This window comes from Mobula hypostoma, chromosome 3 (genome assembly GCF_963921235.1).
Source record: "Mobula hypostoma chromosome 3, sMobHyp1.1, whole genome shotgun sequence".
Taxonomy (NCBI): Eukaryota; Metazoa; Chordata; class Chondrichthyes; order Myliobatiformes; family Myliobatidae; genus Mobula; species Mobula hypostoma.
Genome location: NC_086099.1, coordinates 35,877,214 through 35,890,774, shown reverse-complemented (window position 1 = coordinate 35,890,774; position 13,561 = coordinate 35,877,214). Strand labels below are relative to the sequence as shown.

At 40.6% G+C, this 13,561-nt stretch overlaps 1 protein-coding gene across 1 annotated transcript in view; it reads right to left on the bottom strand.

Moving 5' to 3' along the window:
* The window catches only part of LOC134343938 (phospholipid-transporting ATPase ID-like), a 146,497-nt gene that overhangs the window by 119,694 nt on the left and 13,242 nt on the right, over positions 1 to 13,561 (bottom strand). Inside the window, exon 2 of the mRNA XM_063042898.1 lies at positions 204 to 287. Coding sequence (XP_062898968.1) covers positions 204 to 246 — 43 coding nt within the window. The 5' untranslated portion in view covers positions 247 to 287. The remainder of the gene's footprint in view (positions 1 to 203; positions 288 to 13,561) is intronic.

Below are 13,561 nucleotides of genomic sequence, written 5' to 3'. Positions count from 1 at the left end.
AAAGAAACATTTGTGGAGTTTCTAGGAAATAAACCAATTACTCCCAGACACAAACCCAGCCCAAGCTCCATCAAATGAACAGTCCTCCGTGCTCTATGATTTGAAATTCACATTTTAGTACAGAGACTAAGACAATTGGAATTTTGTGGTGCAGGTGTATTTAAAATAGATTCAAAAACTGCTGAGGAAATTTTAAAACTTACCTTGGCGTTTGGGCTTCATACAATTTAATCCAAATAGTGACATTCCAAATGTTTCTATGTAAGCACTCTACTTCCATGAAATTCCTGTTAATGGAAAGGGGAAGAGTTAACATTACTAGAAGCTGAAATCGTGAATCTGTTACAATTAATTCCTTCACCCCTCACTTATTTTTTAATTGTCCTGCTGGTTTGTTATGGCCACAATACTTGCAACTTCCATGATTATGAGAAATAATCTGTGATAAAATGCTTCCTCTCCACTTTGGGAAAAGCTTCACTCAATATAATGGGAATCAGACAGCCAATCCTGTATTGTGCAACACATCCATATTATGAAGTGTAAGCTTCCTTTAAATAGATATGCATTCTTTTTAATAGTATGCTAAATAGTTAAAAAAACACTAAATTCTTCATTCTTTTCGGATAAGAATTCTTATTGGTTTAGCCTCTCATGGTAAGTTGTATTAACAAGAACTGATTTAAGAGTATGAACAGCAATTTGCCAGCTTCACTGTCTTTTTCTGGGGTGCCTCCATGGCTGTGTGAAGCACCAGAGGTGGTTCTTAAATTATTTGAAAGGATACAGAAAAATAGAGAAGTGATTTTAAATCAAGATATAGTTGAATCTTATGTAAATAATATTTTTATGGATATTTACAAATACACACAGATGCTTCAAAAATAGTAGATTGGGGGTAAGGTTGGTAGTGCCCGATTTTAACATTAAAATTCAGGGGAGGACAAACGAGGATTTATCAGTGTATACAGGTGAAACGACAGCTGGACTTTGCAGTGGGAGGAAGAAGTGAGACCAATGAGAGTTGTAATAATTTCAGATTCAAGCACAACGATCAGGAGTCTAGAAGATTTACATTCAGAGACAAGACCAGACATTACGTGTGAGATAATACAAGCTTTACTGAAACTTAAAATCTGGTCCTCAGTATATATTTGATGTGGATTCCAGCACAGGTTGGTATTAGAGGGAATGAGCAGGTGGATACATTAGGAAAGGAGGCAATCAGACAGCAGAAGTGGACATTCAAATAAATTACAGTAAAGGAGAAATTAAAAGCATTATTAAAAGTGAATTTTTAAAAAATGTGGAGTAAACAATGGGATGAATATCTTTCTAATTTCTGGAAAGAAGTGGGATGGTCGAGGGATGCAGGAAAGAGCAGGAGAGAGGAGGTGATAATATTGAGATTTGAGGTTTGGGCACTCAAGGTTAAATGCTACATTCTTTTTAATGAAGAAACATAATAATAGAAGGTGCGAGTATTGTAATGGACAAGAAATGGTTGAGCGTGTACTGTTGAGGTTTCCAAGATATAATCAGGGAATGGTTGATTTTTAAGTTATCATAGAATAAAATTCAACTTAACATTAACAATATTGTGCGGAAAAGATCACAGGATTCTTGCTTTAAATATACAGTGAAGTTCCTTAAAAACAGAGGTTTTTTTTGTAGAACTTGATACAAATATAAATATATAGGATTTAGATATCCTGACCTACAGAAGGTGGCAGTAATGCACCTTAAAGCTGTTGGCCGACTGCCATTAATGCTCAACAGACAGAGAAGGGTGGTTATAAGGGCAAAGAAAATGTATTTGAGAATGCACTGTGATAATATTGGGAAAGAAATCCAGGTCGGGGAAGTTTGGGGTTTGATATGGAAAATTTAGGGGGGTTAGAAAACTCTTGTGTGGTAGGGTGAAGGCAGCAGCTACTGACTCTGAAAAGGCAGAATTATCAGCAAAAACATACGTCAGAGTACATAGTTCAGCCAATTTAAATAAAGAATAGAAGTCTTATCGAGAAACAAGGTTGGTAAGAATCCTCACATTGCTCAGAAAAATAGAATGTTCCAGTCCCTGCTTGGATGTTGAATTTACATTGTTTGAACTTAAAAGGTCTATTAATGGTGGTGGTCAGACTTCACCAGGGAAAGATGATATTTGTTATAGTATGTTTGCATGGCTATTGGGTTTGAAATGTGGATTGGTTTTGGAATTTTTTTCATACAATATGAGTTGAAGGGTGACTTTTCCTTCCCAGATATTAGCGGTTGTTTTCCCTGTACTGAAAGCTGGTGTGGATCAATCAGATCCTGCCATTTCTGGACGTATGGAAGATAATAGAGCAAATGGTCATAGCAAGGCTTTCTTACTTTGTGGAAAGTAGTGGAAAAATAGCTGCATACCAATCTGGATTTCGTAGAGGGAGAATGATGTGGACTCAACGTTTGGTGATATGGGCACTTGGATGGAGTGCACTTGTCAAGAAATGATGCATTTTGAATGCAGATCGTATGAAGTGCAAAGGAAACTCTGTGATAGACACAGTTTAGAATGGATAATTTGTTAAGCTATCACTGCCATCATAAGGTATGCAGTAAAGTGGTATAAAGTGGTGCATAAACTCAGGGATTATCAAAGCGTCTAATAATTTTTAGAAAGTCAAATACGCACTTGTATACTTTATGATGGCAGTGAGAGCTTAACAAATTATCCATTCTAAACTGTGTCTATCACAGAGTTTCCTTTGCACTTCATACGATCTGCATTCAAAATGCATCATTTCTTGACAAGTGCACTCCATCCAAGTGCCCATATCACCAAACGTTTGGTGTCCATTGTTCATAAAGCCCAATTTAATGAAGAATCAGTGGTAGCAGTTTTCTTTGATGTAGAAAAATATCTTAGGATATGTAATGGACATAAGAGTTATTGGTCTAATTTGAAAAGATGGGAATACGTGGTAGAGGGTTCAAATGGATTGATGAACTTTTATGTGACAGGAAGATACAGGTTAGGGGGTGAACAACATTTTCTCAGGAGCATGAGATAAAGAATAGAACTCCACAGGGGAGTGAGTATGTGTAGCTCACTCTTTTTTAATGGTATGATTAATGATATCTTCTTAAACATTGGCTCAGACATTTCAAAATCTTTATATGTTAATGATTGTGCAATGTGGAAAAGAAGCAGGAATATAAATTATGTAGTTGGAAAATGCAGGCAGCTATTAATGAAGCAGAAGAATGGGGACGCTGGTGGGAGTTTAAAATTTCTGTGGTAAAGACTCAAGTTATTTGCTTTTCTAAAAGGAATATTATACCCACAATTGATCTCAGGTTATACAGTAAATCTTTTAAACAAGACTCAGTGGTAAAGCTTATAGATGGTCTTTTAACATCTGCCGGACAATGCTGAAGATGTTTTACGAGTCTGTGGTGGCCAGTGCTATCATGTTTGCTGTTGTGTGCTGGGGCAGCAGGCTGAGGGTAGCAGACATCAACAGAATCAACAAACTCATCCGTAAGGCCAGTGATGTTGTGGGGATGGAACTGGACTCTCTCACGGTGGTGTCTGAAAAGAGGATGCTGTCTAAGTTGCATGCCATCCTGGTCAATGTTTCCCATCCACTACATAATGTACTGGGTGGGCACAGGAGTACATTCAGCCAGAGACTCATTCCTCCGAGATGCAGTACAGAGCGTCATAGGAAATCATTCCTGCCTGTATCCATCAAACTTTACAACTCCTCCCTTGGAGGGTCAAACACCCTGAGACAATAGGCTGGTCCTGGACTTATTTCATAATTTACTGGCATAATTTACATATTACTATTTAACTATTATGGTTCTATTACTATTTATTATCTATGGTGCAACTGTAACGAAAACCAATTTCCCCCGGGATCAATAAAGTACAACTATGACTATGACTATGGACATAAGGCTGACATGGATGGTGCATGTGAATAAAATTCTACAGAAGTGCAAAAAAGCCCTTAATGTGCTCTGGTGCTTAATATGCTCTTATTGGGGTGCAAGTAGGAGGTCACTTAAACAAATGTATATTGCTTTAAGCAGATCTGTCTTTGATTATGATGTGTTGCTTATGGGTCAGCCTCACCAGCAGTTTTAAAGCCCCTAGATAAAGTTCAAGTTCAAGCATTGAGGTTACATTGTGGTGCTATTAAATCATTCCTAATTTCAGCATTACTGGTAGAAATGGGTGAATTACCTTTATATCTACATAGGTTATGGTTAGCAATGGTATATTGGGTTAACATAAGAGGACATAGAATTAGTCATTCAATATTGGCAGCATTAAGTGTTGGGAGCTCTGCATTTGTAAGGTCTTCAGTTTTGAGTCAAAGGAAATGAATGGGCACAAAATCTTGGGACATTCAGTGTGGAATATAGTCCCTGTATACCCCTGTCTGCCACTCCTCATGGCTTTTCCCTTTGCTTGGGGTTGATTTAAGCCTTCAAGAAAAGATTAAGATGAAGATTCATTGTATATCAGTGGATCAGGTAGTTCAGCAATACATGCAAGGTAGATATTATGGTTTCTAATATAGCTATACAGATGGTCTGAAAGAACCATTGACTGGTCATTCAGCTGTTTTAGTTCATGTTCCGAAGTTTCAGGGGACTATTAAGAAAAGGTTATCAGACAAAGTATCAGTATTCACATCTGAGATGGTTGCTATCATTTTACCCTTTCAATGGGTGGATGAAGTACACCCTGATTATGTACTTCTGTGCTCTAATTTATTTTCAGTTTTGACCTCTATTAAAACCAATACTTCAAATTGTAGGCCAGACATTCTCCTAGAGATTGATCAACATCTGCTAGAGCTGCAGGGTCTAGGCTCGTGTATCCATTTCTTCTGGGTCCCTGCCCATGCTGGGGATGATGGTGGCAGACCTTCCAGCCAAGCAATCACTAAAAATTAAGAATATTAATGTAGTAAATCACAAACACAAGAAAATCTGCGGATGCTGGAAATCCAAAACAACACACATAAAATGCTGGAGGAACTCAATAGATCAGGGAGCACCTACGGAAAAGAGTAAACAGTTGATGCTTTGGGCCAAGACTTCGACCATTTACTCTTTTCCATAGATGCTGCCTGGCCTGCTGAGTTACTCCAGCATTTTGTGTGTGATGTTAAGAGGAGGTGAAAGTCATAATTAAACAAGTCTATTCAATCACTGTGGCAACAAAGTTGGGATAAGGGAAAGAAAGGATGGCATTTATATAAAATTCAAAGGATGGTGGGAGCTCAACTGGGAAATGGTTATAATAGGAGAGAAGAAGTTATACCTACACATTTACATACTAGGCTGAATAATTCCTTCTTCAGAACTAATATGCATGATATGGGCACTTGGATGGAGTGCACTTGTCAAGAAATGATGCATTTTGAATGCAGATCGTATGAAGTACAAAGGAAACTCTGTGATAGACACAGTTTAGAATGGATAATTTGTTAAGCTATCACTGCCATCATAAAGTATACAAGTGCGTATTTGACTTTCTAAAAATTATTAGACGCTTTGATAATCCCTGAGTTTTTTTATTGGGGGAATTAAATGGGGTGTACTTCCTGCCTCTTTGTTTCACACCCCAGCTCAGCAGGGATGGTAATGCACCTAACATTGGTCTGCCAATTACCATTAAACGTTATTAGGAGGACAAAGTGGTCATTGTTGGACTGGGCCATTGTTAGAGTGGTGAGGTGAGACGTTGATGTGAAGGAATAGGGTAAGTGAACCACATGTGGGAGGGGGTGTGAGAGGAAAAATGGGTGTAAAAGCCTCATGAATCCAGATTTTCAGGATGGTAACATACAGGAACAATAGTTTCAGAGATAGTGTGAAAATTATAAAATTAAGAGTCATCTCCCATATCAGCAGCTATCAAAGTGATAAAATCTCAAGCACCTCCTCAAGTAGTGGCTTGCAACTGTTCTCAGTGGGGTTGGTTGAATACAAAGGTGGGAACCATACATGTTTCACAGATAATCCAAATGGGTCATCCAATCAAATAAACACCATGCCCTGCCCCACCCCACCACATACGTACACTGCAAAGGTAATAGAAGGTCTTACGTGAAACATCAGATATCTTATCCATCACAGAAAGACAAATTGTCACCTTTGGCTACTCAGGTAAAGCAGGCTCTTTCAAATTATGTTCAAGCGGGCCTGTTAGACTTTTTCCTACATATATGGCCCAAATGGCTTCTGAAATGTGCATATGCACTTAAATTTTTACAACAACATCAAACATAAATTGTATGCTGTTGCCATTGCCATCAAATGCATGAGCAACAAGGTTACAATCTCCCCAGTATGCATCACTTGGAAGCACCAATCACATCTGGCACGCGCTTAAGCTTCAAATCTGTTACGTTGCCCAAAAATATCACCCCTGGTGAATTAAGTTTTAAATCTGCATTTAGGCTTGACTGTAGATGGCAGTAATGCAGACCAAATGGAGAAGGGAAGTAAAAGAATAGTGGCACCAACTGATCTATTTCTGAGCTTGATTGCAATTCCTTGCTGCACCCCATAAGATACTTTTGGGCTGTATTTTTGCCTATAAGAGATCATTGCTAACATTGTGCTTTCCACAATCTAAAAAATGCACGGAAGTAAATAATCCTGGTTTCATTTGAGATGCTGGTGTATTTATATTGTAGCATTCAGTGTCTTGTGTCATTGTGTAATATTCATACATCGAAGTGAAAGGCCCTTCAGCCCATCATCTGAATTGGCTTTGCACAAGTCTTCTGTGCCTCAGCTGATCTGGACACTACTTAAAGATGAGTCTTTGCCCCCATCACTGACTCAGGCAGAGCATTCCATATGCCCACCACACTATGGCTGAAAATACTCATACTCTGAAACCTTACCGGAACACAATGTCTTATCGTTTTTAACATCTCTACTTTGAGGAAACATTTCCTCCAATCTACTCTGTATATGCCTCAAAAAGGTTCCGTGATCCAAGGAAAGTAAAGCCAGCCTAATCTATCCAGTGTCTCCTCGTAACTGAAATCAAACCATAAGATATAGGAGCAGAATTAGGCCATTTGATGTGGAATGTACTGCCAGCGGCAGTGGTGGAGGCGGATACAATAAGGTCTTTTAAGAGACTCTTAGATAGGTACATGGAGCTTAGAACAATACTGTATGTGGTAGGGTAATTCTGGACAGTTTCTAGAGTAGGTTACATGGTTGGCACAACATTGTGGGCTGACGGACATGTAATGTGCCGTAGATTTCTATGTTCTATGGCCCATTGTGTCTACTCTGCCATTTCATTGTACCTGATCCATTTCCCTCACAGCCCCAATATCATGTATTCTCCCCGTAACCCTCAGGCCCTGACTAATCAAGAATGTATCAACCTCTGCCTTAAATGTACCCAATGATTTGGCATCCACAACCACCTGTGCAATGAATTCCACAGATTCACCAATCCCTGGCTGAAGAAATTCCTCCTCATCTCTGTTCGAAATGGACATCCCTCTATTCTGAGGCTGTGCCGTCAGGTGCTAGACTCCCCCACTATAGGAAACATCCTATCCACATTCACTCTATCGAAGCCTTTCAACATTCGATAGGTTCCAATGAGATTCCCCCCTCATCCTTCTGAATTCCAGTGAGTACAGGCTCAGAGCCATCAATCAGTCTTCATATGGAAACCTTTTCATTCCCAGAATTATTCTCATGAACTTCCACTGAACCATCTCTAAAGTCAACACATTCTCTCTTAGATAAGGGGCCCAAAGCTGCTCACAATACTCCAAATGAGGCTTTACCCGTGCCTTATAAAGCCTCAACATTACATGCTTGCTTTTATATTCTAGTCCTCTCGAAATCAATGCCAAAATTACGTTTGCCTTCCTCACCACCAACTCAACCTAGAAATTACCCTTCAGGGAATCCTGCATGACTCCCTAATCCCTTTGCACCTCTGATTTTTGAATATTCTCCCTGTTTAGAAAATAGTCTATGCCTTTATTCCTTCTACATAAGTGCATGACCATACACTTCCTGACACTATATTCCATCTACCACGTCTGTGCCTGTTCACCTGATCTGTCCAAGACCCCTGCAGTCTCCCTGCTTCCTTAACACGACATGACCCTCCACCTACCTTTGCGTCATCCACAGACTTGGCCAGAAAGCCATCAACTTCATCTTCCAAATCACTGATATAATGTAAAAAGAAATGGTCCCAACATTACCCCTGTGGAACACCACTAGTCACTGACAGCCACCCAGAAAAGACTCCCTTTATTCCCACTGGCCTCCTGCCAATCAATCAATGCTCTATCCATGCTGGTGTCTTTCCAGAAATACCGTGGGCTCTTAACTTCTTAAGCAGCCTCATGTGTGGCACCTTGTTAAAGGCCTTCTGAAAATATAGTACACAACATCAACCGATTCTCCTTTGTTATTCCTTCAAAGAATTCCATCAGATTTGTCAGGCAAGATTTTCCCTTAAGGAAACTATGCTGACTTTGGTCTATTTTATCATGTGCCTCCAAGTACCCCAAAACTATATCCTTAACAATCGACTCCAACATCTTCCCAAATACCGCACTCAGACTAACTGGCCTATAATTTCCCTCTTTCTTGCCCTTCTTGGAGAGTGGAGTGACATTTACATTCGTCCAGTCCTCTGGAACGATTTATTGATTCTTGAAAGATCATTACTCATGCCTCTGTAATCTCCTTAGTCACCTCTTTTAAAACTCTGGGGTGTAAACCATCTGGTCCACGTGATCTATCTACCTTCAGACCTTTCAGTTTCCCAAACACCTTCTCCCTAGTAATGGCAACTTCACTCCCTTCTGCTCCCTGATGTTTGCAAACTTCCGGCATACTGCTAGTGTCTTCCACAGTGAAGACTGATACAGAATACTTACTCAGTTCATCAGCCATTTCCTTGTCCCCAGTAATACCTCTCCAGTGTCATTTTTCTCTTTTACTCTATATATATTTGAAAAATCTTTGGTATCCTCTTTGATATTATTAGCTAGCTTACCTTCATTATGACTTTTTTAGTTGCCTTCTGTTGGTCTTTAAAAGTTCCCAGTCATCTAACTTCCCACTAATTTTTGCTCTATTATATGCCCTCCCTTTGTCTTTTATGTTGGGTTTAATTTCTCTTCTCCACGTTTGCAGCACCTGCCTTTTGAATGTTTCTTCAGTTTTGGGATGTATTATCCTGTGCCTTCCAAATTGCTCCCAGAAACTCCAGCCATTGCTGCTCTGCTGTCATCCCTACTAGTGTTCCCCTCCAATCAGCTTTTGCCAGCTCCTTTCTCATGCCTCTGTCATTCCCTTTACTTCATTGTAATACTGATACATCTGCTTTTAGCCTCTCTCTCTGAAATTGCAGGGTGAATTCTATCATATTATGATTACTGGTCCCTAAGGGTTCCTTTATTAATCAATTCCAGTTCATTGCACAATCCAAAATAGCTGATCCCCTAGTGGGCTCAATGACAAGCTGCTCTAAAAAGCCATCTTGTAAGCATTCTACAAACTTCCCCCCTTGGATCCAGCGCCAACCTGAAACGTTTTTATTTCAGGAAATATCCTGATGAATCTCTTCTCCCATCACATCCTTCCTACTGTGTAGCAGCCAGAACTGCACATATAATCCAGATGTGGTATATCAATGTTTTATAAAGTTGTGCATAATCTCTCTATTCTTGTATCCTATGCTCAGGCTAATAAAAACAGTATCTCATATTGCCACCATCAGAGATCCTTGGACTAGTCCCACATCAGGATCTCTTTTTCCCTCAGTACTCCTTCGGGTCCCACAAACAACGTGCTCTATCTTTATTACTCTTCCCAGAGTGCATCACCCTGAACTAATTATTATTCATGCAGTATTATCAAGAGATCAATATCCTCATGCACTCTACAACTATCCTTTTCACTTTCAACAATGTCATCAAATTTTGTGCCAACTCAAATACCTCCGTCACTTGTATCCAAACTAGTAATATATGTAGCATATGGTAAGGGTCCCTGCTTCAGCCCCTGTAGTATACAACTGGTCACATCATATTTCCAGTCAGGTAAACAGCTCCCCCCCCCCACCCCCACCCCCACTCCCACTCCCACTCCCACTGTCACAGACTGCCTCCTATTGCCAAACCAAATTTGGATCATGTTTGCTAACTTGCCTTGGGTCTATAGTACTAGTTTCCACATGGAGCCTTGTCAAAGGTTTTATTCATATTAGTGTTATCTGCATAAACTGTGCGCCCAGACAGAGCTATCTTGGATTAATCCTGCCTTTTCAGATGTTAAATAATTCTGGCACTCAGAATCTTTTGTGATAACCTCTCTACCAAAACTCAAAACTAAACAATAAACTTTAAGACCTAAGCCTCAAGACTTCCTTGTGCAACTGGATTCCCTATTTCCTCACTTAAAGACCCCTGTCATTTAGGATTAGCAACAACATCTCCTTCACAATCTCCACCAGCACAGGTGCGCCACAAGTCTGTGTGCTGAAGTCCCCCGTTCTACTTGCTTTATCCTCATGACTGTGAGACTAAGCATGGCTCCAAAGCCTTATTCAAATTTGCTGATGACACCACTGTCATTGGCTGAATCTAAGGTGGTGACAAGTTAACATGTAGGAGGGAGATTGAAAATCGGGCTGAGTGGTGCCACAACAACAACCTCTCACTCAGTGTCAGCAAGACCAAGGAGCTGGTTATTGACTTCAGGAGGAGGAAATCGGAGGCCCGTGAACTTGTTCTCATTGGGGGATCAGAGGTGGAGAGGGTCAGCAACTTTGAATTCTTTGGTGTTAATCATTTCAGAGGATCTGTCCTGGGTCCAGCAAGTGAGTGCCATTGTGAAGAAAGCATGCAGCACATCTACTTCCTTAGAAGTTTACTTAGATTTGGCGTGTCATTTAGAACATTGACAAACTTCTATAGACGTGCAGTGGAGAGTACACTGACTCGTCGTATCACAGCCTGGTACAGAACTACAAGTGCCATTGAACAGAAACTAATGGATAAGGTCCAGTCCATCACAGATAAAGCCATCCCTACTATTAAGAACATTTACACAGACTGCTATCACAGGAAAGCAGCGTCTATCATCCAGGACCTCCACCACCCAGGTCACGCTCTTTTCTCAGCTGACATCAGCAAGAAGGTACAGCAGCCTAAGGAATCACACAAGCAGGTTCAGGAACAGTTATTACCCCTCAACTATCAAGCTCTTGAACTAGAGGGAATAGCTTCACTCAACACCACTCGCCCCATCACTGAACTGTTTCCACAACCGATGGACTTGTTCAAGGACTCATCAACTCATGTTCTCAATCTTTATTGCTTATATGTTGTTACTATTATTTCTTTTTTCATTTTGAATTGGCAGAGTTTGTTATTTTTTGCAATTTGATTGTTTGTCCATCCTCTTGAATGCGATCTTTCATTGATTTTATTGCTTCTTGTGTTTACTATGAATGCCAGCAAGAAAATGAATCTCAGGGTCGTATATGGTGACATATGTACTGATAATGAATTTACTTTGAATCATTTGATGTTAGTCTTACAGTCCTATAATTATTTTTGTTTCACTGAACAAAGATACCATAGTTGCTCTTCTGCCACCTGGTACCTCATCTGAGTCCATGTCAGTATCTCCAGCTGAACACTGCCTTTTTGTGTGTTTCCCCCAGCTGTCAGTCTGTGGTTTGTATTGCCATGTGCTCCTGTCCCTGCTCCTGCTCTACTCTGGGCCCTGTATTACTGAGTATCCATCTCTCATCTGTTTCCCATTATTACCTGTATTGCTGCCACCTGTGTCTCATCGTGCTCCACCTATCACCTGCCTCTCTCTTTATTGCTCAGTGTATTTTAGTCTTGTGTTTTCACCTGTTTGTTGCCAGATTGTGCCAGTGAATTTTCCTGAGCCTTTCCAGCATTTATATCTATACTCTATCTATCTATACATCAACTCTGCCCGTTTCCGGTTTTTGGATCTCTCTGGATGCTTTGATCTCTGCCTGAACTTTGACGCCGACTTGGTTTGCACCTTGGGATTTGTTACTCAATTAATATCACTGTGCACAGTACTGGGTCTGCAAATGGATCCCTACTCCAGTGCCCTGATAGTCCAACAAAGATTTAAAAATCTTGATCAGGTTTTCAGCAATCTCCTCCCTTGCCTCCCACAACAGCTGAGATATATTACCAAGCCCTAGGGCTTGATCTGCCTTTAAGCATGCAAAGACATTAAATAAACAAGAGAAAACCTGTAGATGCTGGAAATCCAAGCAACACACACAAAATGCTGGAGGAACTCAGCAGGCTGGGCAGCATCTATGGAAAAGATTACAGTCAACATTTTGGACCAAGACCCTTGCCCTTTTTTTAATGATAGCATATGCTAAAACTTCCCTGTTTACCCTCTGTTTCACCGAAATGTGGCTGACAGTGGCTTCACCTGCTAGAGCTACACAGTCAGAGGATTTCTCAATTCACTGAGTTCACCATATAGTGATCTCAGGCAAAGTAACGATTCAACTCCTTGTGGTGCTTGGACTTGGTGTTCCAGGTAACTTCCTGCTCACCAGTCTTGGAGCATACATCAGTGAAATGTTGCTCGTAGAATCTGCACTGGAAATTCACTTCAGTTATGCCGATGCAATCTACATCCCATCCAAGTGGAGATGAAGCCTGCACTCAACAAACAGCCTTCTAATGGTACACCTTGAAGTCCTGTTCCTCATGGCTAGTGACTTCAACCAGGCCAACTTCAAGAGAGTTTTAGCAAAATACTAACATTTCATCCCCAGTACCACCAGGGGCCCAAGTGTTCTCATACAACCATCAAAGATGCATACTAATCCGATCTTCACCCACATGTTGGTAAATCAGGCCAACAGGCTGTGCGCCTTCTCCCGGCAGGCAAACAGAATCTGAGAAATGAGGACCCAGTACAGAAAGTCTAACGGTGTGGTCTGAGCACAAAGATGAGCTTCTATGTGACAGTTTTGAGTCAATAGACTTGTCCATATTCAAAGATTCAGCACCAACTGAACTGTGTATGTCACCACTGTCAGTGACATTTTCAGCAAATGTGTAGAGCCCTATGTACCAAAGAGGTCAATCTGGGTCTTGCCAAAGTGGAAACCATGGATGAACTGAGGGTTGCACTCCCTACTGAGCTCCAGGTCTCCAGCATTCAAATCGGTGACCCTAACCTATAGCAGGAATTGAGGTATGAACTTTATAAAGCTATCAAGGATGCCAAGAGATAATACCAATCTAAATTCTAGTCCCACGCCAGGGTTTACACGCTATAACGGGCTGTAAAATGAAATTTGGCAGCATTGCCGACAGCAGTGCATCCCTCCTTGATGAACACATTCTGCGCATGTTTTAAACAGATGGGGAATAGAATGTCACCATTGCAGTGAACCTGCGGAAAACACCAAGCCCAGATGGAGTCCTTGGCCTTATACTTAAATCCTGAGCAGATTAGTTGGTGGGGGGGG